Consider the following 23,241-nt stretch of genomic DNA (forward strand, 5'->3'; position numbering starts at 1 on the left):
ATTTACATTAAAAAGCGTGGAGGCCAATTATAGTTATTGGGCATCTTAGCAGAAAATAAATGGAAGTTTATTATTTAAGGACAGTGTACAAACAGTTAGACAGCAGTTTATAGAAGATATGTAATACCTTTTAACAAATTCTAAAGCAGCATATAAGGAGATTGTCTACCCCAAGAGAATTAAAAAGTCACAGACAGATGGTATTTAACTTGTAATATAATCCCATACCACAGAATTAACTGAAACTTGAGGCAAAAAGCATTCTACTCTCTATGTATGTGAGATTAACTAGACTTAACTACCACACAATGTATCTTTTCTTTAACATACATGTTGTACATGACAAATACAATCTTATCAGACAAGTGAAGATAATTTATTTTTCAAAACTAGTAATGGAGAAAACTATGAGAAAAGCATTGAGATATAAACCCCGACACAAATTTTCCTCAACATTCTTAGGCATCTTTAAAATGCATATTCTTGAAGAGGTAATTGAAAACACTTATGGCTTCCTCCTTGCTATAGTTTTATTCATCAGTCCTCTGCTTACTTTTAAAAGGTCAAGAAAGTTTTCTTGGGTCACCTTGAACCTTTTTCATCATGAAAGAATTTAACGATGCTATCCCTGATCTGTTTGGTCTTCATCCCATAAACAATGGGATTTAGAGTTGGAGGAAGAAGAAGATAAAGATTAGCCACAATGATGTGAAGAGAAGGAGGGATGGTGTGACCTCCAAAACGATGAGTAAAGAAGGTGAAGAAGGCTGGAACATAAGTGATGATGATGGCAGATATGTGGGCTGTGCAGGTGCTGAAGGCTTTCTGCCGAGCGTCTGCAGAGGACAGGCTGACCACTGCCCGGAGAATCATAGTGTAGGACACAGATATACAACAAATGTCAAACACTCCAATCAGGAGGGCAACCATGAGACCATAGATGACATTGATTTTGATGCTGGAACAGGATAACTTTACCACAGACATGTGGTCACAATATGTATGGGAGATGACATTGCCCCGGCAGAAGGGCAAACGTTTAACCAAGAATGGAAAAGGAATCATCAGTAACACACCTCTCAAGAAGGTGGCAAGCCCAGCTTTGGCAATGACAGGGTTAGTAAGTATGGTAGCATAGCGTAGAGGGTAGCAAATTGCCACATAGCGGTCCAGGGCCATGAGCATGAGCACCCCAGACTCCACACCTGTGAATCCATGCACAAAGAACATCTGAACTAGGCAAGCAGTGAAGTTAATTTCCTTGAGTTTGAACCAGAAAATGAAGAGGGCATTGGGGAGAGTGGTTGTGCAGGTAAAGAGGTCAATAAGAGAAAGCATGGCCAGAAAGAAATACATAGGGCGATGTAAGGATTCCTCATAGTAAATGAGGTACACGAGGCTAAGGTTGCCTACTAGGGAGATGATGTACATTGTGCAGAGTGGAAGGGAGATCCATACATGCACTGCTTCCAAACCAGGAATTCCATTAAGAATGAAAGACTGTGGGGCTTCATATGATCTGTTGGAAACTAGCATAGCTCATTCAATGGACACACTATTGTTCCAGAAGTCTCTATCCTGAGAAAAAAGAACCGAAACATAAAAATGTAATTAATGGCTTTCCAGATGAAAATTTAAAACCATAATAGAATTACATTAATGAGTAGAGTCAGCTAAAGGAGTAGTTATTGAATAATACTAATATTCTAGGTGAAAACTTATTGTTTTTTAAAAACTATTTAAATGGAATTTTAAAGCCTAAGCCTTAGATTAATTTTTACCATGAAATAGAGGAACTTAGATGTTCAACAGGGTTACTTTCTCTCTTTCTCTCTTACACACACACACACACACACACACACACACACACACACACACATTCAGAATCAGCCACTGGTAAGCTGATATACTCCTGTAAATTTCTCCTCTCTGTAGTCTGGTTATTAGCTTTTACTAAACTCAGTGATTCAGCAATTTTTTAAACTGCATGAGAAGAGGAAACCAAGGGAGAACCATGGGGGAATATGGTTAAAACACATTATGTAAGTATATAACAATAGTACAATGAGATCTAATATGTGCAATTTATATATACTAATAACAAAAGAATTCATGTAAGATATGAGTACTTCTTATTCTCTCTACTGTGTAACTTGTCATTAAGAACGACAGAACCTAAGAGTAATATTTTACTAAGTGTGAATGGCAACCATAATTTTTGATATTAAATTAATTTTGTGTGTCAGCATGTAATGGGAAGAACATTGTTATTTCCATTACATAGCTTCTATTTTCATTTGTTTATTCTGTACCAATAGTGTGATTTATTGTGCATACTCTAAGAAGAGTTTAATATGAAAAACATAGCATACTAGCAAAATAACAATCACTAAGGAGATTAGATCAGTAACAAATTAAAGCCTAGAACCTGATATGTTCACTCCTGGGTTTTACCAGTAAATTAAATGGTGGACAGTTATGAAGGAAAGGTGATATTTCTAAACTCACTTTACAAGACCATCATTAACCTGATGCCAAAGGCAGATAGATATCTAGAAAAAGGAAAGAAAGTAGAAGAAATAAAAAGGAAGGAAATAAATGGGGAGAGAGAAGGAGGAGGGGGGAGGAGGAAGAGGGGGAGGAGTAGGAAGAGGAGGAGGAGGAGAAGAAGGAGGAGGAGGGGGAGGAGTAGGAAGAGGGAGAAGGAGAAGGAAGAAGAAGAAGAAGGAGAAGAAGGAGGAGGAGGAGGAGGAAGGAGAAGGAGGAGAAGGAAGAAGAAGAAAGAGAGAAAGAAAGAAAGAATAGAACAGAACAGAACAGAACAGAACAGAATAGAATAGGATAAAAAGAGGGAGGAAATTTGTCCATATCTTTGATGAACCTAAGTATAAAAACCCTCGGTTAAATACTATCAATTTTAGAACATTCAAAACATCACTCATTGTGACCAAGCACTGTTGAACAAAAGAGGAAAGATTGGTTCAGCATACCATAAAAGTCAATAAATACAATATATCATAACAGTTGTAACTTCAATATCATATAGGCACAAAACAGACATGCAAACCAATGGAACAGACTAGAGATCTCAGAAATACATGCACAGATTAGTAACCAAATTAATATTTTTAATATTTTAAGAGAAATAGAATTGCATAACTTTTCTCCTCATTTTTCTCCAAGCCCCCCCCCACCCAGTATACCCACTCTCAATCTCTCTCATACCCCCACTATCAGGTTGGTAGTATCAAATCTTTTAAAATTATGTATACATATAGGTACATATATACATATATTTGTATGTGTGTATGATTGTATTTAAATTCAATATGCTGTTAATTTTTATTGTTGATGTGTATGTGGTTTCAAGGCTGACCATTCTGCATTCGACAACCAATAAATAAGAAAGTTCATCCCTGGGAGAGGCCAGTTCTCCTCCCAGTGCTCAGTATTCACCTGTAGTTCTTTGTCTAGGGATGGGACCTCATAAAACTTACTTTTTAAAAAATGTCAAAACATATAAATAAGTAAGGGAAGTCCCTTTAATAAATTGTACTGGAACAGGTTGTTGTCTACATGTAGAAGATCCTTTACCATATGCAAGATTAAATACAAGTGTTCTGGAGACATGCATGTTTGCTGTTCACTTATCTAACTCTTTTTGGAATATGGCTAGCATGCCACTCTTTAAAAGAGAACTAACTGCTTTCAAAAGTATGGGGTGGCCTCCTCCCATTAAACACAAATTCCTTTATGTCTTAGTCAGGGTTTCTATTCCTGCACAAACATTATGACCAAGAAGCAAGTTGGGGAGGAAAGGGTTTATTGAGCTTATACTTCCATGTTCCAGTTCATCACTAAAGGAAGTCAGGACTGGAACTCAAGCAGGTCAGGGAGCAGGAACTGATGCAGAAGCCATGGAGGGATGTTTCTTGCTGGCTTGCTTCCCCCTGGCTTGCTCAGCCTGCTCTCTTATAGAACCCAAGTGTACCAGCCCAAAGGTGGTACCACCCACAAGGGGCCCTCCCCACTTGATCACTAATTGAGAAAATGCCCCACAACTGGATTTCATGGAGGCACTTCCCCAACTGAAACTCCTTTCTCTGTGATAACTCCAGCCTGTGTCACATTGACACATGAAACTAGCCAGTACACTTTAATTTGTCGCTAGTTGTGATTAATTTAGGCAAAATCCTGTGATTTTTTTTCTCACTTAGACAATCCACTGGTTCCACCAATTAAAATTTGTTATGAAGGTAACACCAGACTTGTGAGCCCACAGCCTGGGTTAATTTAGCGTTAAATGAAACGGTGCAGAATATCCATGATCTGCACAGCACTCATGGTTTCTGAGCCCCTTTGGTGACAATGAGCGCATTACCTGGTCCAGGCACCTGAGCTCCAGGTTCTCCTGGGAAGCACAGATTCTGAAGCTATGACCGCTGCTTCTGCTGGGTCCTCATCCTGCACTGGGCAGCCATTTGATGCAAAGCCCTGCTGCACTCATGCTTGCCTTTGGTTGCTAAAACAGAAAACGGGTTCCTTTGTATTATCACTGGGTCCCAGTGTCCAAGTCAAGAGAGACAAGAAGACTGGCCTTCTCGGTTTTTTGTTTGTTTGTTTGTTTTGGGTTTTTCCTGCTCTCCTTTTAGTAATACCTCTAGGAAACATCCAGGCCAGAAACATTTTATCTTAGGAATTCAGGAACAAAGTTACAAAATGTAATCTTATGATCTATCTGACCATTCTTTTCTTCAAACTACTGGAGAAAAACATCAGGAATAAACAGGTCCAGGAAGTGGGTATTTAGACTTTCTGATACAATTTCTGCTTAACTGTTGCTCTTGTTTCAAAATGCCAGTTCCAACATGACAAAAGGATGTGCTATCACTGAGCTTGGATGTTAGTTGTATGGAATGCATCTTGCTATACTTTGAAAAAAGCATCTGTTATCTGCTATTACATGGAACAGTACCCATGCTGGCTCTTGAGGGACAATCTACGTCTATCCGCAGCTGTTTTTTGATTCCCTTTTCCCATAAATAGCAAATTTAACTCTAATATTAGTCAATAAGCCTGAATAAAAAATGTAACCGTTCCTTTTTGATTATGTGTTCTCATCTATTTACTATTTTTAATTATTATGTAAATTAGTTTTTATCTTGATCTCATATAATGAGACTACCAACCTAATATTACCACAGCTGTTATATCTAACCAAGAGAATATATCCGACAGCTTTCCCAAGGACATATAATTTTGTGATTTTTAATTAAATGCTGGTGAGACAAACACATAGCCATAATTCCTTCTTTCTCTTTTGTTAACTACACATCTTCATTTCAACAGTGGTGGCAATCTAAACACTTGTACTAGGACAGTTAATAGGACAGTTAATAGGGTATCTATTCATTGATCTGTGAATTGTTTTAGTGAGTTGGTTAAATCTGTTACTAATTTTATCCTTGAGTAAGGAACATATCTACATTGAAAAAATACTCTGGCCAATTAAAGTGTTGATTGACTGCATGTTGTGTGACTAAATTGAAGAAAGGGAATGAGGTAGTAAAGACATCCTATTGGTTATTTGTAGTGTTGATCCATTTATCCATTGATTTAAGGAGTTCTGGTGAGTTTATTATATAAACCTACATACCTATCTCTAGTAACAAGTCATTGAAATAAGTGAATAAATAAATTAAAGTTTTCCAATATTTTAAAAGAAATGTTGAGAGCATCTCACTGTGAGATGAAATTACCCATCTTATGCAATACTGTATCTACTTTGAATATGGCAATAACATACTCTTCTTAATTTTCTCAGACTGTATCCCTGACAGGTCAATTTCTGACACATTTGTTTTTTGTTATGGCACAGGTAAAATGACACTCAGGTTTGCTTCACACCAAGCCAAGGATGGGATTGCCTGAGTAGCAGATATCACTCTTTACCTTAAATAAAGCTGCAGAGAAGGAGCCTGAAGCCTGCTCATGTCAGGGACAGGACTCAGGGTTATATGATGGCAGCAGCTGGCTTCCCTTTATAGACTGAAGAGCAGAAAGTGTATTGCCCATCTGAGATTCCACAGGAAACATAAATAATCTTGTATCCTCTGAAGTGTCAAGTTTATATGTAAAACAGGGGCTATCAGACCCCAGAGATCATAGAGCCTTATGGGAAATAAAAGACTTTGCATATATGGGGATTTTTTTTTAAAGGGCCTTCCTTAATGACTACTAAACCCCAAAGGAGAGATATTTAGGATGTAATTTCCATCTAATGGTGGGATTAGAAGTTAGAAATCCTTGACTAGAATAATTAAAAACAAAATGAACTATATGGCGTGTGTGTGTGTGTGTGTGTGTGTGTGTGTGTGTGTGTGTCTTTGATTTGTTTTGTTGGGGTTTTTTGTTTTATTTTTGTTTTGATTCTTGTTTTTTGTTCTTTGATGTTTATTTGGTTTTTGTTTTAAGGGGAAGTGAAATTCTGAAGAACTTAGGGGGAAACATCAAAATATTTTTTTTAACATTTTTATTTTCTATATTCTTTGTTTACATTCCAAATGATTTCTCTTTTCCCAGATTCGCCCCTCCCCATATGTCCCATAAACCTTCTTTTTTCCATCCCTTCTCCAAGCACCTCCCTCCTTTTTCTCTGTCCTTATATTCCCCTCCAATGCTAGATCAATTCTTTCCAGGATCAGGACCCTCTCCATACTTCTTCATGGGAGTCATTTGTTATGCGATTTGGGCCTTGGGTATTCAGGGCTTCGGGGCTAATTAATATCCACTTAACAGAGATTGCATTCCATGTGTATTCTTTTGTGATTAGGTTACCTCACTTAGGATGATATTTTCCAGATCAAACCATTTGCCTAAAAATTTTGTGAATTCATTGTTTCTAATTGCTGAGTAGTATTCCATTGTGTCAATATATCACATTTTCTGTATCCATTCATCCTTTGAGGGACATCTGGGTTCTTTCCAGCTTCTGGCTATTATAAATGAGGCTGCTATGAACATAATGGAGCATGTGTCTTTATTGCATGCTGGGGATTCCTTTGGGTATATGCCCAGGAGAGGTATAGAGGGTCCTCAGGAAGTGTCATGCCCAGTTTTCTGAGGAACCACCAGACTGATTTCCAAAGTGGTTGTACCATCTTGCAATCCCACCATCAGTGGAGGAGTGTTCCTCTTTCTCCACATCCTCACCAACACCTGCTGTCGCCTGAGTTTTTTAACTTAGCCATTCTGACTGGTGTGAGGTGAAATCTCAGGGTTGTTTTGATTTGCATTTCCCTAATGATTAATGATGTTGAACATTTCTTAAGGTGCTTCTCAGCCCTCTGAAGTTCTTCATGTGAAAATTCTTTGTTTAGCTCCGTACCCCACTTTTAATGGGGTTATTTGGTTCTCTGGGTTCTACCTTCTTGAGTTCTTTGTATATATTAGATGTTAACCCTCTGTTGGATTTAGGATTGGTGAAGATCCTTTCCCAATCTGTTGGTTGACGTTTTGTCCTTTTGACAGTGGCCATTGCCTTACAGAAACTTTGTAGTTTTATGAGGTCCCATTTGTCAATTCTTGATCTTAGAGCATAAGCTATTGGTGTTCTATTCAGGAACTTTTCCCCTGTGCCCATGTCCTCAAGGGTCTTCCCCAGTTTCTTTTCGATTAGTTTCAGTGTGTCAGGTTTTATGTGGAGGTACCTGATCTATTTGGAGTTGAGCTTAGTACAAGGAGATAAGAATGGATTGATTCGCATTCTTCTGCCTGCTGACCTCCAATTGAACCAGCACCATTTGTTGAAAAGACTATCTTTTTTCCACTGGATGCTTTCAGCTCCTTTGTCGAAGATCAAGTGACCATAGGTGTGTTGGTTCATTTCTGGGTCTTCAATACTATTCCACTGATCTGCTTGCCTGACATTGTACCAGTACCATGCAGTTTTTATCACTATTGTTCTGTAGTAAAGTTTAAAGTCTGGGATACTGAATCCCCCTGAAGTTCTTTTACTGTTGAGAATAGTTTTAGCTATCCTGGGTTTTTTGTTATTACAGATGAATTTGAGAATTGCTCTTTCTAGCTCTATGAAGAACTGGGTTGGGATTTTTTATGGGGATAGCACTGAATCTGTAGATTGCCTTTGGTAAGATGGCCATTTTAACTATATCAATCCTGCCAATCCAGGAGCATGCAAGATTTTTCCATTTTCTGAGATCTTCTTTGATTTCCTTCTTCAGAGATCTGAAGTTCTTGTCATATAGGTCTTTCACTTGTTTGGTTAGAGTCACCCCAAGATACTTTATGCTGTTTGTAGCTATTGTGAAGGGAGTCATTTCCCTAATTTCTTTCTCAGTCTGCTTCTCCTTTGAATATATAAAGGCTTCTGATTTTCTTGCGTTGATTTTGTAGCCAGCCACTTTGCTGAAGTTGTTTATCAGCTGTAGGAGTTCTCTAGTAGAGTTTTTAGGGTCACTTAAGTATACTATCATATCATCTGCAAATAGTGATAGTTTTACTTCTTACTTTCCAATTTGTATCCCTTTGACTTCCTTATGTTGTCTAACTGCTCTAGCTAGGACTTTAAGAACTATATTGAAAAGATATGGAGAAAGGGGGCAGCCTTGTCTAGTCCCTGATTTTAGTGGGATTGCTTCAAGTTTCTCTCCATTTAGTTTGATGTTGGCTACTGGTTTGCTGTATATTGCTTTTTACTATGTTTAGATATGGGCCTTGAATTCCTGTCCTTTCCAAGACTTTTAGCATGAAAGGATGCTGAATTTTGTCAAGTGCTTTTTTAGCATCTAATGAAATGATCATGTGGTTTTTTTCTTTGAGTTTGTTTATGTAGTGGATAGTATTTATAGATTTCCTTATATTGAACCATCCCTGCATCCCTGGGATGAAGCCTACTTGATCATGGTGGATGATCGTTTTGATGTGTTCTTGGATTCGTTGGGCAAGAATTTTATTGAGTATTTTTGCATCGATATTCATAAGGGAAATTAGCCTGAAATTCTCTTTCTTTGTTGGATCTTTATGTGGTTTTGGTATCAGCGTAATAGTGGCTTCGAAGAAGGAGTTGGGTAGTGTTCCTTCTGTTTCTATTTGGTGGAAAAGTTTGAAGAGTATTGGTGTTAAGTCTTCTTTGAAGGTCCGATAGAATTCTGCACTGAAACCATCTGGTCCTGTGCTTTTTTTGTTCGGAAGCCTATCTATGACCCCTTCTATTTCTTGAGGGGTTGTGGGTCTGTTTAGATGGTCTATTTGATCCTGGTTTAATTTTGGTAATTTGTATCTGTTTAAGAAAATGTCCATTTCCTCCAGATTCTCCAGTTGTGTTGAGTACAGGTTTTTGTAGTAGGATCTGATGATTTTTTGAATTTCCACGATTTCTGTTGTAATATCTCCGTTTTCATTTCTAATTTTGTTAATTTGCATACTTTCTCTGTGCCCTTTGGTTAGTCTGGCTAAGGGTTTATCTATCATGTTGATTTTTTTCAAAGAACCAGCTTTTGGTTTTGTTGATTCTTTGTATGGTTCTCTTGGTTTCTACTTGATTGATTTCAGCACTGAGTTTGATGATTTCCTGTCTTCTTCTCCTCCTGGGTGAATTAGCTTCTTTTTTTCCCCAGGGCTTTCAGTTGTTCCGTTAATCTTCTAGTGTATGCTCTCTCAAATTTCTTTTTGGAGACACTCAAAGCTATGTGTTTTCCTCTTAGCACTGCTTTCATTGTGTCCCATAGATTTGTGTATGTTGTGCCTTCATTTTCATTAAATTCTAAGAAATCTTTGATTTCTTTCTTTATTTCTTCCTTGACCAAGGTATCATTGACTAGAGTATTGTTCAGTTTCCATGTGTATGTGGACTTTCTGTTGTTTTTATTGTTATTAAAGACCACTTTTACTCCATAGTGATCTGATAGGAGGCATAGGATTATTTCAATCTTCTTATATTTGTTGAGGTCTGTCTTGTGACCAACTATATGATCTATTTTGGAGAAGGTACCATGAGGTGCTGAGAAAAAGGAATATTCTTTTGCTTTGGGATGAAAAGTTCTATATATGTCTGTTAACTCCAATTGGTCCAAAGCTTCAATTAGTTTCACCTTCTCCCTGTTTAGTTTCTGTTTTCCTGATCGGTCCATTGGTGAGAGTGGAGTGTTGAAGTCACCCACAATTATTGTGTTTTCGGTGCAATGTGTGCTTTGAGTTTTAGTAAAGTTTCTTTTATGAATGAGGGCTCCCTTGTATTTGGGGCATAGATGTTCAGGATTGAGAATTCTTCTTGTTGGATTTTTCCTATGACCAGCAAGAAGTGACCTTCCATGTCTCTTTGGATGACATTAGGTTGAAAGTCAATTTTATCTGATATTAGAATGGAAACTCTGGCTTGTTTCCTTGGATCATTTGCATGTAGAATTGTCGTCCAGCCTTTTACTCTAAGGTAGTTTTTGTCTTTGACACTGAGGTGTGTTTCCTGTATGCAGCAAAATGTAGGGTCCTATTTATGTAACCAGTCTGTTAGTCTATGTCTTTTTATTGGGGAATTGAGTCCATTGATGTTAAGAGATATTAAGGAGTAGTGGTTATTGCTTCCTATCATTTTTGATTTAATTTTATACGTGTGTGGCTATCTTCTTTGGGTTTGATGAAAGAAGCTTAATATCCTTGTTGTAATTGTGTTTCCCCCCTATTATCTTTTATAGGGCTGGGTTTGTGGATAGATATTGTGTAAATTTGGTTTTGTCATGGAATATCTTGGTTTCTCCATCTATAGTAATTGAGAGTTTCGCTGGGTATAGTAGTCTCGGCTGGCATTTGTGTTCTCTTAGAGTCTGCATGAGCTCTGACCAGGATCTTCTAGCTTTCATGGTCTCTGGTGTGAAATCTTGTGTAATTCTGATAGGTCTTCCTTTATATGTTACTTGACCTTTTTCTCTTACTGCCCTAAGTATTCTTTATTTGTTTAGTACATTTGGGGTTTTGATTATTATGTAACAGGAGGTATTTCTGTTCTGGTCCAGTTTGTTTGGAGTTCTGTAGGCTTCTTGTATATTCATGGGCATCTCTCTCTTTAGGTTAGGGAAGTTTTCTTCCATAATTTTGTTGAAGATATTTGCTGACCCTTTAAGTTGTAAATCTTCACTCTCATCTATGCCTATAATCTTTAGATTTGGCTTTCTCATTGTGTCCTGGGTTTCCTGGATGTTTTGGGTTACAAGCTTTTTGCATTTTGCATTTTCTTTAACTGTTGAGTCCTTGGTTTCTATGGTATCTTTGGCATCTGAGATTCTTTCTTCTATCTCTTGTATTCTGTTGTTGATATTTGCGTCTATGGTCCCTGATTTTTCCCAAGGTTTTCTATCTCCAAAGTTGTCTCCCTTTGTGCTTTCTTAGTTGTTTCTACTTCTGTTTTTAGATCCTGGAAGTTTTTGCTCAGTTCCATCATTTGATTGTTTGTGTTTTCCTCTAATTCTTTAAGAGATTTCTGTGTTTCCTCTTTCATGACTTCTGCCTGTTGATCAAAGTTCTCCTGTATTTCTTTAAGTGATTTTTGCGTTTCCTCCTTATTGGGTTTTGTATTCTCCTGAATTTCTTTCAATGATTTTTCTGTTTCCCTTGTAAGGGCTTCTAATTTTTGATCCATTTTCTCCTGAATTTCTTTAAGTATGTCCTTCATGTGTTCCAGTACCAGCATCATTACTAGTGATTTTAAATCCAAATCTTGTTTTTCTGGTGTGTTGGGGTATCCAGGACTTGCTATTGTTGGAGAATTGGGTTCAGATGCTGCCATAATGCCTTGGTTTCTGTTAGTAACGTTCCTACGTTTCTCCCAGGTGTTAGATGGTTTTATTGTCACTGGCTGGTGCTTCAACCTACTGTGGATCTTTAAGGTTATTTACACTGGATGACTGGGTTTTCTCTGGCACATTACTGATATGTTGCCTTGCTCTTTTGAGCCTTTGGAGCCCTGCTCAGTCTTGCCTCAAGCAATGTTATACTTAGGTTGTCAAGGTCAACCAGGTGTTCTCTGTCTGCTCTATTATGGAGTGAAGATGGTGTGGTGGGGTCATTCCCTCTGTTGATTCTCACCTAGGACACAGGTCCCGTGATGGGCCGGCTTGCAGATGAACTGTCTATGTGCGCAGTTCCTGAGTGCAGGCAGACCCCTGGCGGTTTGTACCACCAGAGATCTAAAGCTCAGGGTGATACAGTACCTAGTGACCCTTTTCTGTCCCGGCAGGCAGCGAATCAGGATCTTTTCTTAGAATAATATACTATATACAATAAAAACAATTATGAAGACTGTCACATATGGCTTACATTATCCATAAGCATTTGGCAATTTTGGAGAAAGTATTCTATTATCTATTCTATCTTGGTGTATTTAGAGTTTTATATCTAAAACACATTTTCATCTTTACTTGTTGTATCATCCTGAAAACATCTTCTTAGACCCAAAACAATCTCCTTAAATCCCCAACAACTTAAACTTAATTGTGACTATAACTATCTAGTCTTCAGCCCTGTCAGAGACCTGAAAAGAAATAAATATTATCTGAGTAAAGAGGAAGTACGAGCTCTCAAGGCTTTAGGAATGACCGAGAATTGGATGCCTGAAAAGTTCTACAGAACTGTCTTTTTAATATTGGACCATCCTTTTTCAGCCTTCTGGCCCAGCGAATATGATAGATGTTTTGTGAAGCGGGAATTATGAAGAACTTGCTTACTGTCAGTTGGCAGAGCTTGGCAGCCAACATTTCTCCATCCATTTATGCTTTCAGGACAAAATTTTGTCTGCAATTGAAGCATCGGTAGCTCTCTACCCAGTATCATCTTGCCACATTTGAGACAAACAATATATGGAGGTTCTTGATACTCCTTATCTTCTTTGAAGTGGAATGCAGTATTGCCAGGAGCAGACTTACTTCAAGTAAAAACAATATTTTAATAATGAAACAACTTCAAATGCCATAATCTGTGGATCTCTGCAGCTTTTGAATACCAACTATTTATCTATAGTATGTCTGAATTGTCAAACATTGTTTCCCCTTAGCTATTTGCCATCTGAATAACCTTGAAAACATCGTAATTAACTAATTTCTCTAGCTATTAGGACAATGAGTTTGACTGTCTGACTATTAACTTGTATTTCATATTTATCCCTAACAATTTGTAATAGCAGCTTTCAAAGGGACTATAAATTTACATTGCATCTTTAAAAAATATATAGGTATCTGAATCAGGCAATAAGATATCATCTATATAATGGTAAATTATGAATTGAGGAAGTTGTTTATGAATAACTCCAATGGATGTTGTACAAAAAATTGGCACAAGATAGAACTGTTTAACATTCCTTGTGGTAGGACTTTCCAATGATATCTCTTTATTTGACAACTTCTATTAAAAGTGGGTACTGAGAAAGCAAACCTTTCCTTATCATGTTCATGCAGAGGAATTGTGAAAAAGCAAATTTTTAGATCAGTCAATATGATAGGACATTCCTTAGGTAACAAGGAAGACAATGGAATTTCAGGCTGTAAAGAATCAACAGGCTGAATAATTTTATTAACTGCTCTGTCAGCATCCTTAATTTTTCAGATTTCCTTTCAATGACAACTACAAGATAATTCCAAGGACTGGTGGATTCTTCTATATGTTGAACCTCTAGCTGCTTTCAGATTAGCTGTTCTAGTGCCTGTAGTTTTTCTTTAGTAATAGACCATTGTTCAAGCCAAATAGGTTGGTCTGTCAACCACGTTAGTGGTAAGGCTGCTGGTGCTTTATCAGCAGTGGCTCCCTAATGTAAAGTTGACGTGTTGGCCTCTGGTGTATCTTTTTTATGGGCAATCTGTAACTGTTTTGATAACATTTTTAATTAATTTAATTTTTAATAAGGAGAATCACTGGTTTTTTGTGGCTTGCCTCTGAAATTGGAGGGATATTAATCTATGTTTTCCATTGTTGTAGCTGATTTCTTCCTTATAAGTTTATGGCAATATTAGCCTCCTGTAGTCTTAATTTTCCTATCTGACTTTCAGGCCCTATACATTTAGGCCATCTGGTACTTTGTTCAACTTCTTGAAATTGGATATCTACTTCTTGAAGTGGCAATCTGGAGGTCAAGATTTTGGAGAAATAATGCTGATGTCTGATCCAGTGTCAACCGTTCTTTTAATTTCAATATTATTTTAAAATATATTTAGTTTTCTCCTCTGATAATCTATAGAAATTTGCCAAAATATTCACAGTTTGGCACATTTTGGGATTTTTGATTTATGTACAGAACTTGCTCTGACCTGGATATCTGGTCTTATTATGTCTGTTTTCAAAGCAGTTGTATTAAATTGTCTTGTGGAAGAGAACTTTCATTGTTTGTATTGGGACCAGTGAGAGAACCCCCCCCCACCCACACACACACACTCCAGAAGTGTTTTTTTTTAATTTTTTTTAATTCGATATAATTTATTTACATTTCAAATGATTTCCCCTTTTCTAGCCCCTCACTCCCCGAAAGTCCCGTAAGCCCCCTTCTCTTCCCCTGTCCTCCCACCCACCCCTTCCCACTTCCCCGTTCTGGTTTTGTCGAATACTGCTTCCCTGAGTCTTTCCAGAACCAGGGGCCACTCCTCCTTTCTTCTTGTATCTCATTTGATGTGTGGATTATGTTTTGGGTATTCCAGTTTTCTAGGTTAATATCCACTTATTAGTGAGTGTATACCACGATTCACCTTTTGAGTCTGGGTTACCTCACTTAGTATGATGTTCTCTAGCTCCATCCATTTGCCTAAGAATTTCAGGAATTCATTGTTTCTAATGGCTGAATAGTACTCCATTGTGTAGATATACCACATTTTTTGCATCCACTCTTCTGTTGAGGGATACCTGGGTTCTTTCCAGCATCTGGCAATTATAAATAGGGCTGCTATGAACATAGTAGAGCATGTATCCTTATTACATGGTGGGGAATCCTCTGGGTATATGCCCAGGAGTGGTATAGCAGGATCTTCTGGAAGTGAGGTGTCCAGTTTTCGGAGGAACCGCCAGACTGATTTCCAGAGTGGTTGTACCAATTTGCAACCCCACCAGCAGTGGAGGAGTGTTCCTCTTTCTCCACACCCTCTCCAACACCTGCTGTCTCCTGAATTTTTAATCTTAGCCATTCTGACTGGTGTAAGGTGAAATCTCAGGGTTGTTTTGATTTGCATTTCCCTAATGACTAATGAAGTTGAGCATTTTTTAAGATGCTTCTCCGCCATCCGAAGTTCTTCAGGTGAGAATTCTTTGTTTAACTCTGTACCCCATTTTTTAATAGGGTTGTTTGGTTTTCTGGAGTCTAACTTCTTGAGTTCTTTTTATATATTGGATATTAGCCCTCTATCTGATGTAGGATTGGTGAAGATCTTTTCCCAATGTGTTGGTTGCCGATTTGTCCTCTTGATGGTGTCCTTTGCCTTACAGAAACTTTGTAATTTTATGAGGTCCCATTTGTCAATTCTTGCTCTTAGAGCATACGCTATTGGTGTTCTGTTCAGAAACTTTTTCCCTGTACCGATGTCCTCAAGGGTCTTCCCCAGTTTCTTTTCTATTAGCTTCAGAGTGTCTGGCTTTATGTGGAGGTCCTTGATCCATTTGGATTTGAGCTTAGTACAAGGAGACAAGGATGGATCAATTCGCACTTGAGGTACTAGCTCGGGCAATTCGACAACATAAGGAGGTCAAAGGGATACAAATTGGAAAGGAAGAAGTCAAACTATCATTATTTGCAGACGACATGATAGTCTACCTAAGTGACCCAAAAAACTCCACTAGAGAGCTCCTACAGCTGATAAACAACTTCAGCAAAGTGGCAGGTTATAAAATCAACACAAGCAAATCAGTGGCCTTCCTATACTCAAAGGATAAGCAGGCTGACAAAGAAATTAGGGAAATGACCCCCTTCACAATAGCCACAAACAGTATAAAGTATCTTGGGGTGACTCTTACCAAACATGTGAAAGATCTGTATGACAAGAACTTCAAGACTTCAAGAACTTCAAGAAGGAAATGGAAGAAGACCTCAAAAAATGGGAAAACCTCCCATGCTCATGGATTGGTAGAATCAATATAGTTAAAATGGCCATTTTGCTAAAAGCAATATACAGATTCAATGCAATACCCATCAAAATCCCAACTCAATTCTTCACAGAGTTAGAAAGAGCAATTATCAAATTCATCTGGAACAACAAAAAAACCCAGGATAGCTAAAACTATTCTCAGCAACAAAAGAAAATCTGGGGGAATCAGTATCCCTGACCTCAAGCAATACTACAGAGCAATAGTGTTAAAAACTGCATGGTATTGGTACAGTGACAGGCAGGAGGATCAATGGAACAGGATTGAAGATCCAGAAATGAACCCACACACCTATGGCCACTTGATCCTCGACAAAGAGGCTGAAAACATCCAATGGAAAAAAGATAGCCTTTTCAACAAATGGTGCTGATTCAACTGGAGGTCAGAAGTGTTTTTGATAAGGGTTTACTCATTTGTTTGCTGTTGATTTGCATTCACTAGTCTGTTGGCCTTTGCCACATTTTCCACACACACACTCTAGAAGGCTCCTTTTTTTCCCCAATTCCCTTTGAAATGATCTTGCTCACCACAACGAAAACATTTGAGAGTTTGGATATCCAAGTTCTTAGTGGTGGCTTCTTCTATTAAGGTTCTTTTATTAGGTTAATGAGATCTGATATCAACCATATTTCTAATCTATTCATCTATCAATGTTGATATTGTCCTTAATGGCCCAATTGCTTCTTTGAATTCAGGATTACCATTTTCAAAAGCTAAAGATTTTATTTTTACCTTTCTAGCTTGTGGATCTGCTATACTTCTCTTTATAGCTGAAGTCAATCTTTGTAAGAAAGAAAAAAATAGTGATTATTTCTTTTGAAGCTTGCACAACCTGAGAAAATGGTTCAAGTCTTTTCTTATTTCCTCAACCTTGTCCCAGGCATTTAAGGTTACTATGCACCACAATATCAAGGTTTCATCATTGTATTCAGCTTGCATTTCTACCTCAGCATATTGACCACCACCAAACAGCTGATCCTTAGAAATACTGAAACCTCTAGCTATATTTCTCCACCATTAAAGTCATTGTAAATGTGGCCCATATTGCTCTTGCCATGTATTTCCAGTCTTGAGGGATTATTCTACTTTTGATTGCCCAAGAAGTCAAGATTTGTTTTACAAATGGTTAATGCTAACCAAAAATGAGCTACACTTTCCTTAAATGTTCTCAAATTCAATATGCCCACAGGTTGCCATTCACATTCCTGATAATTTTGTGGATGATTGATGTCTGCTGGTCTTTGTTGTATATTAAGTAGATAAACTAAAGTTGGTTTTCTAACAACCTTTGGTTGGCTCTTTTTATTTTTATCTTCTCCTACACCTATTTTCCCTAATTAATATTTTAAGTTTCTCTCTTATGCTATGTGTCTATATTTTCATATGTCCGTAGTGCTTTTATCTCTTGCCATCCTAACATTTTATTCAACCGGAATAATAAGGGGTTTTTTTTTTGTAACCTCACCTCTTAGTCTTTCTTCCATATCCCTTTTTCTTTTTCTTTTTCGTTTTCTTTTTGTTGTTCACCATGACACATAAAGTTCTATACCTTCTGTTCTAATGTCACCTCTAAGCCTTGTCTCCATGTTTTATTTTTTTCTCTCTGCTGTTCATTATGATCTATACATTCTTGTATCTTCTTTTCTGAGCCTTGTTTCTATGTTTTATTTTTCCTCATTTTGCAATTCTGATATTTTTTATCTACTTTATTTTGATTTATTAATTTTAGAAAGTTCTCCCCTATGCCTTATCTTCATATTTTATTTTTTATCTTTCTGTTTTCCAGTCTGAGCTATACAAATGTTCCTATGTCTAATCTTTTTCTTTTTTTATTCAATATTCTTTATTTACATTTCAAATTATTTCCCCTTTACTGGATCCCGCCTCCCTGAAAGCCCCATGATCTAAGCCTTGTGTTCATAGTTCATTTTTCCTTTCTGTTGTTTAGCATGACACATAATATTTACTGTTTGATTGAATGTCTTCTCTCAGCCTTGTCTCCATGCCCTATTTTTATCTCTCTGCTATTCATTATGCTCTATAAGTTCTTACATTTTTTTGTTCTAAGCCTTACTTCCATATTTTTATTTTTTCCATATGTACTAATTCTGATATCGCCTCTAAGCTTTGCTTTCCCTATTTCATTTTTTTCTCTGTGTTGTTTTTCTAAAGCCTTCCTCTTTGAGAAGACATAAACCAATCTGATTATTAAAGTAAAAATGAGTATTATTTATGTAATAATAGTCATAATTTCTAATCTGTCATTTGTTTCTTTAAACCATTTAAGAGTGCATCAGCCAAGTTCCAAGAAGTCTGTGTTATTGTGTCTCCTAGTTTTATATGCTTTATTTTTTAAATTATCAATTTTAATGTATTTCCCTCTAACTATGATGTTTTGTATTCAGTTTCTTTTGTCTTCAGCACGAAAGTATGATTTTTTAAAAGTTTTTAATTTATAGGAAGTTTTGTTCTCTGTCTGAATTTGACTTCTGTTTCATACTGTCAGTGATTCTTTCCTGTTCTTTTAGCTCACCGAGGAAAGATTTCCAATTTTCTACCTGTAGCTTGTAGTTACCTTACCAATATTGACATTTCCCGTGCTCTGGGAAGTTGTTGGGTTAAAGGCATTGGATCCTAAGGTCAGCACATGTCTGACCAGGACAAGCCCCTTTGTTTGGGTCTAGCAAGTTTCCTTTTCCCAGTTAAGTAGGATGGGAGATCAGCTTCCTGCCTAGCTAAGAACTGTTTCCCCCTTTTCCTGAGGCTTTAGCAAAAGAGCCAGTCACTCACCCCCACCGACAACATTGTTGTTGTTATTGATGGTGATGATGACTCAGGCAGCTGGCTCTGTTGCACTGGGGAAGGTCTGTACTATACACCCCAGGTATTAGCATGATAAGCTACAAAATTGCTTAGTAATCATTCCTATGTACACACCAGAGGTTTCCTCTGCTGTCCCATTCTTCAGTAGGCCACTTTTAAATTTCCCAGGCAGGAGTGAACTGCCTTGGTCCCTGTTAGCCACTGGCTCTGTCTCTCATGCCTGCCTTTTGCCTTGAGTGTTCCTATAGTTTGCTCAGGGCCCAAGTGTCTCACCAGATCCCTGATCCCTGCATAATGGTAGGCACAGCTGATGCTTTAGGGAAAACCTCAGAGAAATTGCCTTTGTTAAGCATGCATGCAGCTCACTTTTTCCACTGTCTCCAAGCCAGGTGTTGGGTGGTAGAGGCTACATGAAGCAGGGCATATATTCTTGACAGCAAGTCCTAGTTCTATGCAACCCACTCTGTTTGTCAAGGCTCCAGGCCACAACAAGCTGCTACTTCTGAAGAGTGCTCCCCTAGTGTCCCAGGCCTAGTTTCAGAACTGCCAATCTCCCCAGAGCAATGCTGCTCTGAAGGGAAGCCTACTTCTAAGCCCCATAGAAAAGGATTGGGCCACAGTTGCAGTAGTTGCTCCTTTCTCTACCCTCCCCTAAACTGTTCTGGTTTTGGTCCTGGACAGTGCTAGCTTGCATTTTCTATCCAGAACTTTTTTAATGCCTGAAAATGAATTTTAAGGGTATGGAAAACATGCCCTACATTGGGCGCTATCTGCAAATGATTATTATATTGATATAGATTTATAAAATTAGAATGGTGGCAATTATTCCTTAACAACTTAATTTCTCAATAACAACATAGAGAGACTAAGATTTTATAAAACCACTTTGAGCCAGATACTGAGCAATTATTACACCATAAACTTCTAAGCTAGTCAGGTTTCCTCCCAGACAAAATATCCCCATAGTACTTGCATATTTTTGTCCTTTTTTGATCCAGCTCTCTTCTCCTGATGACTTCTTTACACTTCTTGTAGCTCATTCTTTTATTTCCTGTCTCGTTCTCCATCCCCAACCCCCAATCAGATCTCATACTTTACTTTTTCTAAAGCTCTATATAGACTGTTTGGTTTTTATAGGAAAGGTGAAGAATGAATAAGGAGCAACATTTAAACAAACTTGAGACTGGACTTCTAAGAGTAAACATAACAAAACTATGTCCAGATTGAAAGCAGATGGTGGATTAGAGAAATCGGCATTTGAAGTAATACAAAGTTTACAAGGGCAAACTCTGCACAGGGTACAAAGGCATTCATATAAGGATAGTTTAAAATGTACAAGGAATTATTCTGGTCTGGCAAAGTGGAGATAGTAATTTCTTTTCTAAGGTACATGACTTAGCTAATTCCAGAAAGCTGGCTAAATTTCCATTACCAAGCATGGTTCCTCTCCTGTCGAATGGGCTCTAAATCCATGTAGACTGTTGTTGGTTGCCACTGACATGTGAGTGCCAGTTATTGGTCCTTTATGCATATTTGCTATGATAGCAATGTTATGGTACATAAGGGTTACAGCTGGGTAGGACTGGGTAGGGCGGTATAATTGCTTCCCTTCCTAAGCACCTTACATAGTATTTTATGAAATCATGAAAACTAGAGCACAGGAAAGAGGCTTTCAGATAAGAACCAGCTTGAATCATATGAGTCCTGTGTTCTAGGTGTACAGTGTATGCATCAATAGGGACCCATATATAAGTCCTGAGAGACAATTAAAGGCTATAATAATATCATATACATTAATATAGATCTTGGGGTGGTAATTGGAGTAATCAACTATTTGACATGAATTTTCTCATGTTTGGAACTGTTTTTGTTTGTTTGTTTGTTTCTGTTTTTTTAATCACTGAAAAAATAGGTTTCAAACTAAAACTAGTTAGATAAAATATTTACATTATACTGATTAACAGAACAATTCATCAAAAAGACATTGCAATTTTAAACATATTCATGAGTATACCCAATATCATAAAACTACTACTAAAGACAGTGATCTATCTTTGCAAAGAAAGTGGTGGATGTCTTAAATATACAATCTGCACCAATATAGATTATAAAAAAACTATACCTACTATCTCTGAATTGCATGCTATTGTATAAATATACAAGCAATGCATAGTCAATCCATTAGACTTAGGCTACATAAACATTCCCACAAATCTCTTTGTTGGTTAAAGTTTTTAATAAGGACCGAGAATGATAGCATCGTATCAGAGAATGATACATTCAAAACGAATGAAATTTCTCAACTAATTATGCCATTTTATACTTTCTTAGTTGGTGTGTTAGAATTATAATTGCAAGCATTGGTACTGATACATTTTCAATAAAAATAGAAAGACGTTTTTCTACATTGTGTTTTTTGGAAGTCTTGATCTGCATACGATTAAGCCAGATAAAATACCTGGCAGAGGTGAGGAAGTGTAGGTTGCAAAGTACAGAGGAGCTATTGACAACTAATGGCAGGTGTGAGAGGAAGAGCTGGGTCAGTTGTGCTTCTTGGTTTTTCAGTAATACAGTTCCTGACAGGCTAGCCATGCTCTAGTACTTAGTGGTACCACTAAGGGAATAAAATGTCTTTTAAAAGAGCCTATGGAATGTGGAGGAAATTAGTATGGGGAACATGGGGAAGAACCTTATGAAAGGAAATGAGGCGTGACTTGATCAAAATACATGATGTGCACGCTTGAAATTCTCAAGCAAAAAGTGAGTTAAAAAGAATTCTTCACGCATTCACCGGGACACACATCATTTTGTTTTGAAATTATTAGTATTGTTTGGTTTTTTTTATAATGAAATAGTAAAAAAAAAAAAATCAGACCACTGAAACATGCTGGCATTTGAGATACAAATACAAACAAAACATACTTTTGAGTGTTTGTGTAGATGTAAGAAGATGTATTCATTAATTTTTCCAAAACAATTTTTGATTCTTTGTGAATTTCACATCATGCTTCCTAATTCCACTCGTTTACCAGTCCTTCCATATTTATCCTCCATTCTTGTAATCATTCCCCAAAATGAAATGAAACATAAAAATTAAATACAAAATAAAATCAAACCAAACAAAAATCTTGCTGTGTAAGTTGCAGCATGCCAAAGTATGTCACACAGTATATCCTTCTGTCCAAACAGCTTTCCTTGCAAAAGATTACTGCAGTAAGTGATTCACCTTGTTTAAAGTTCTGGCTTCTGCTACACCATCAATACTAAGTATCCTTACCAAGACTCCTCTTGGGTATCTTGCTGTTACTTGTAGTCATGGAGATCCCACCACTTTGGATCTTCAGGATTGGCCCCTTTACATGTTTCATCAGCTCATAGGTGGAGTAGGTATTGGGGTAGGCCAGCTCATAGCATCTGATCGGGGCCTGGGTTTGTCAGCCTACCAGCTCTCTTGCTTCCATGCCACCAGAGCAAACTCTCCTATGCTGCCCTGGCCAGGGTCCTGCTTTCCAGAGTTCAGTAGTGAACAAGGGAAAGAGTCAGTTTGTTCCCAAACCCATATCACCACTGGAGCCACTGTACAGTAGATGGTGAGGGGCAGGGAAATTCAGCTTGACCCTCAGAAATCAACATTGCCTCAGTTGGCACCTGAGATTGTGGACATTCTCAAGGTATTTGGTGGTAACATGGGGCACAGACATAGACGCAGACCCTGCTGATGCAGATGCAAAAACACAGGTATGGCCATCAGCAACAACAGGGATGCGGGCATCACTCTGGCCATGGGTAGCAGTGCAGGTCTTCCACATCAAGCTGTTCTTCACCACACTTATGTCTCTGGTTCATCGTGCTCAGGCTGCTTGGCTTTGACTTCTTATCGGTCGGTCCTATTTCACTATCACATACTTGCTCATCATAGTGGCACCCACACCTTGCTATGACAGGAAAGAACTGTTGCAGTCATTAGTTTAATCAATAGACATAAAAAAATAAAAACTAAAGAAAATTTCTATATTACTCTTACATGTTATAGCTGATTGTCTTTATTGTGTCTCTCTTTTCCAAAACTAAAAAAGTGAAAAAACATATATTTATAAATTAAAATGTACACAAATACACATATACACATAAGTAGTGGGTTTGGGGATGTCATGAAATTGAAATGAAAGACAAGTATTTCTATCAGAATCCTTTCAGAATCAACATATGGGAGGGGCTGTGTAACATTTAGTATAATTTTCTTCTAGTTTCATCTGTGCCTGAAGATTAAATAAATGCTGAAAATTTCTCAAA

The 23,241-nt window shown here is 37.6% G+C and overlaps 1 protein-coding gene across 1 annotated transcript; it reads right to left on the minus strand.

The window, feature by feature from the left end:
• Positions 1 to 582: 582 nt before the first annotated feature.
• LOC127680565 (olfactory receptor 52N5) lies at positions 583 to 1,536 on the minus strand. Its single transcript, XM_052176113.1, has one exon. The coding sequence runs from the start codon at positions 1,534 to 1,536 to the stop codon at positions 583 to 585; it is 954 nt and encodes a 317-aa protein (XP_052032073.1).
• Between the last annotated feature and the right edge of the window lie 21,705 nt (positions 1,537 to 23,241).

Source organism: Apodemus sylvaticus, chromosome 1 (assembly GCF_947179515.1).
Source record: "Apodemus sylvaticus chromosome 1, mApoSyl1.1, whole genome shotgun sequence".
Lineage (NCBI taxonomy): Eukaryota > Metazoa > Chordata > Mammalia > Rodentia > Muridae > Apodemus > Apodemus sylvaticus.

Bases quoted from the DNA above. Each gene is read 5' to 3' on its own strand.
- LOC127680565 (XM_052176113.1), bottom strand. From the start codon at position 1,536: ATGCTAGTTTCCAACAGATCATATGAAGCCCCACAGTCTTTCATTCTT.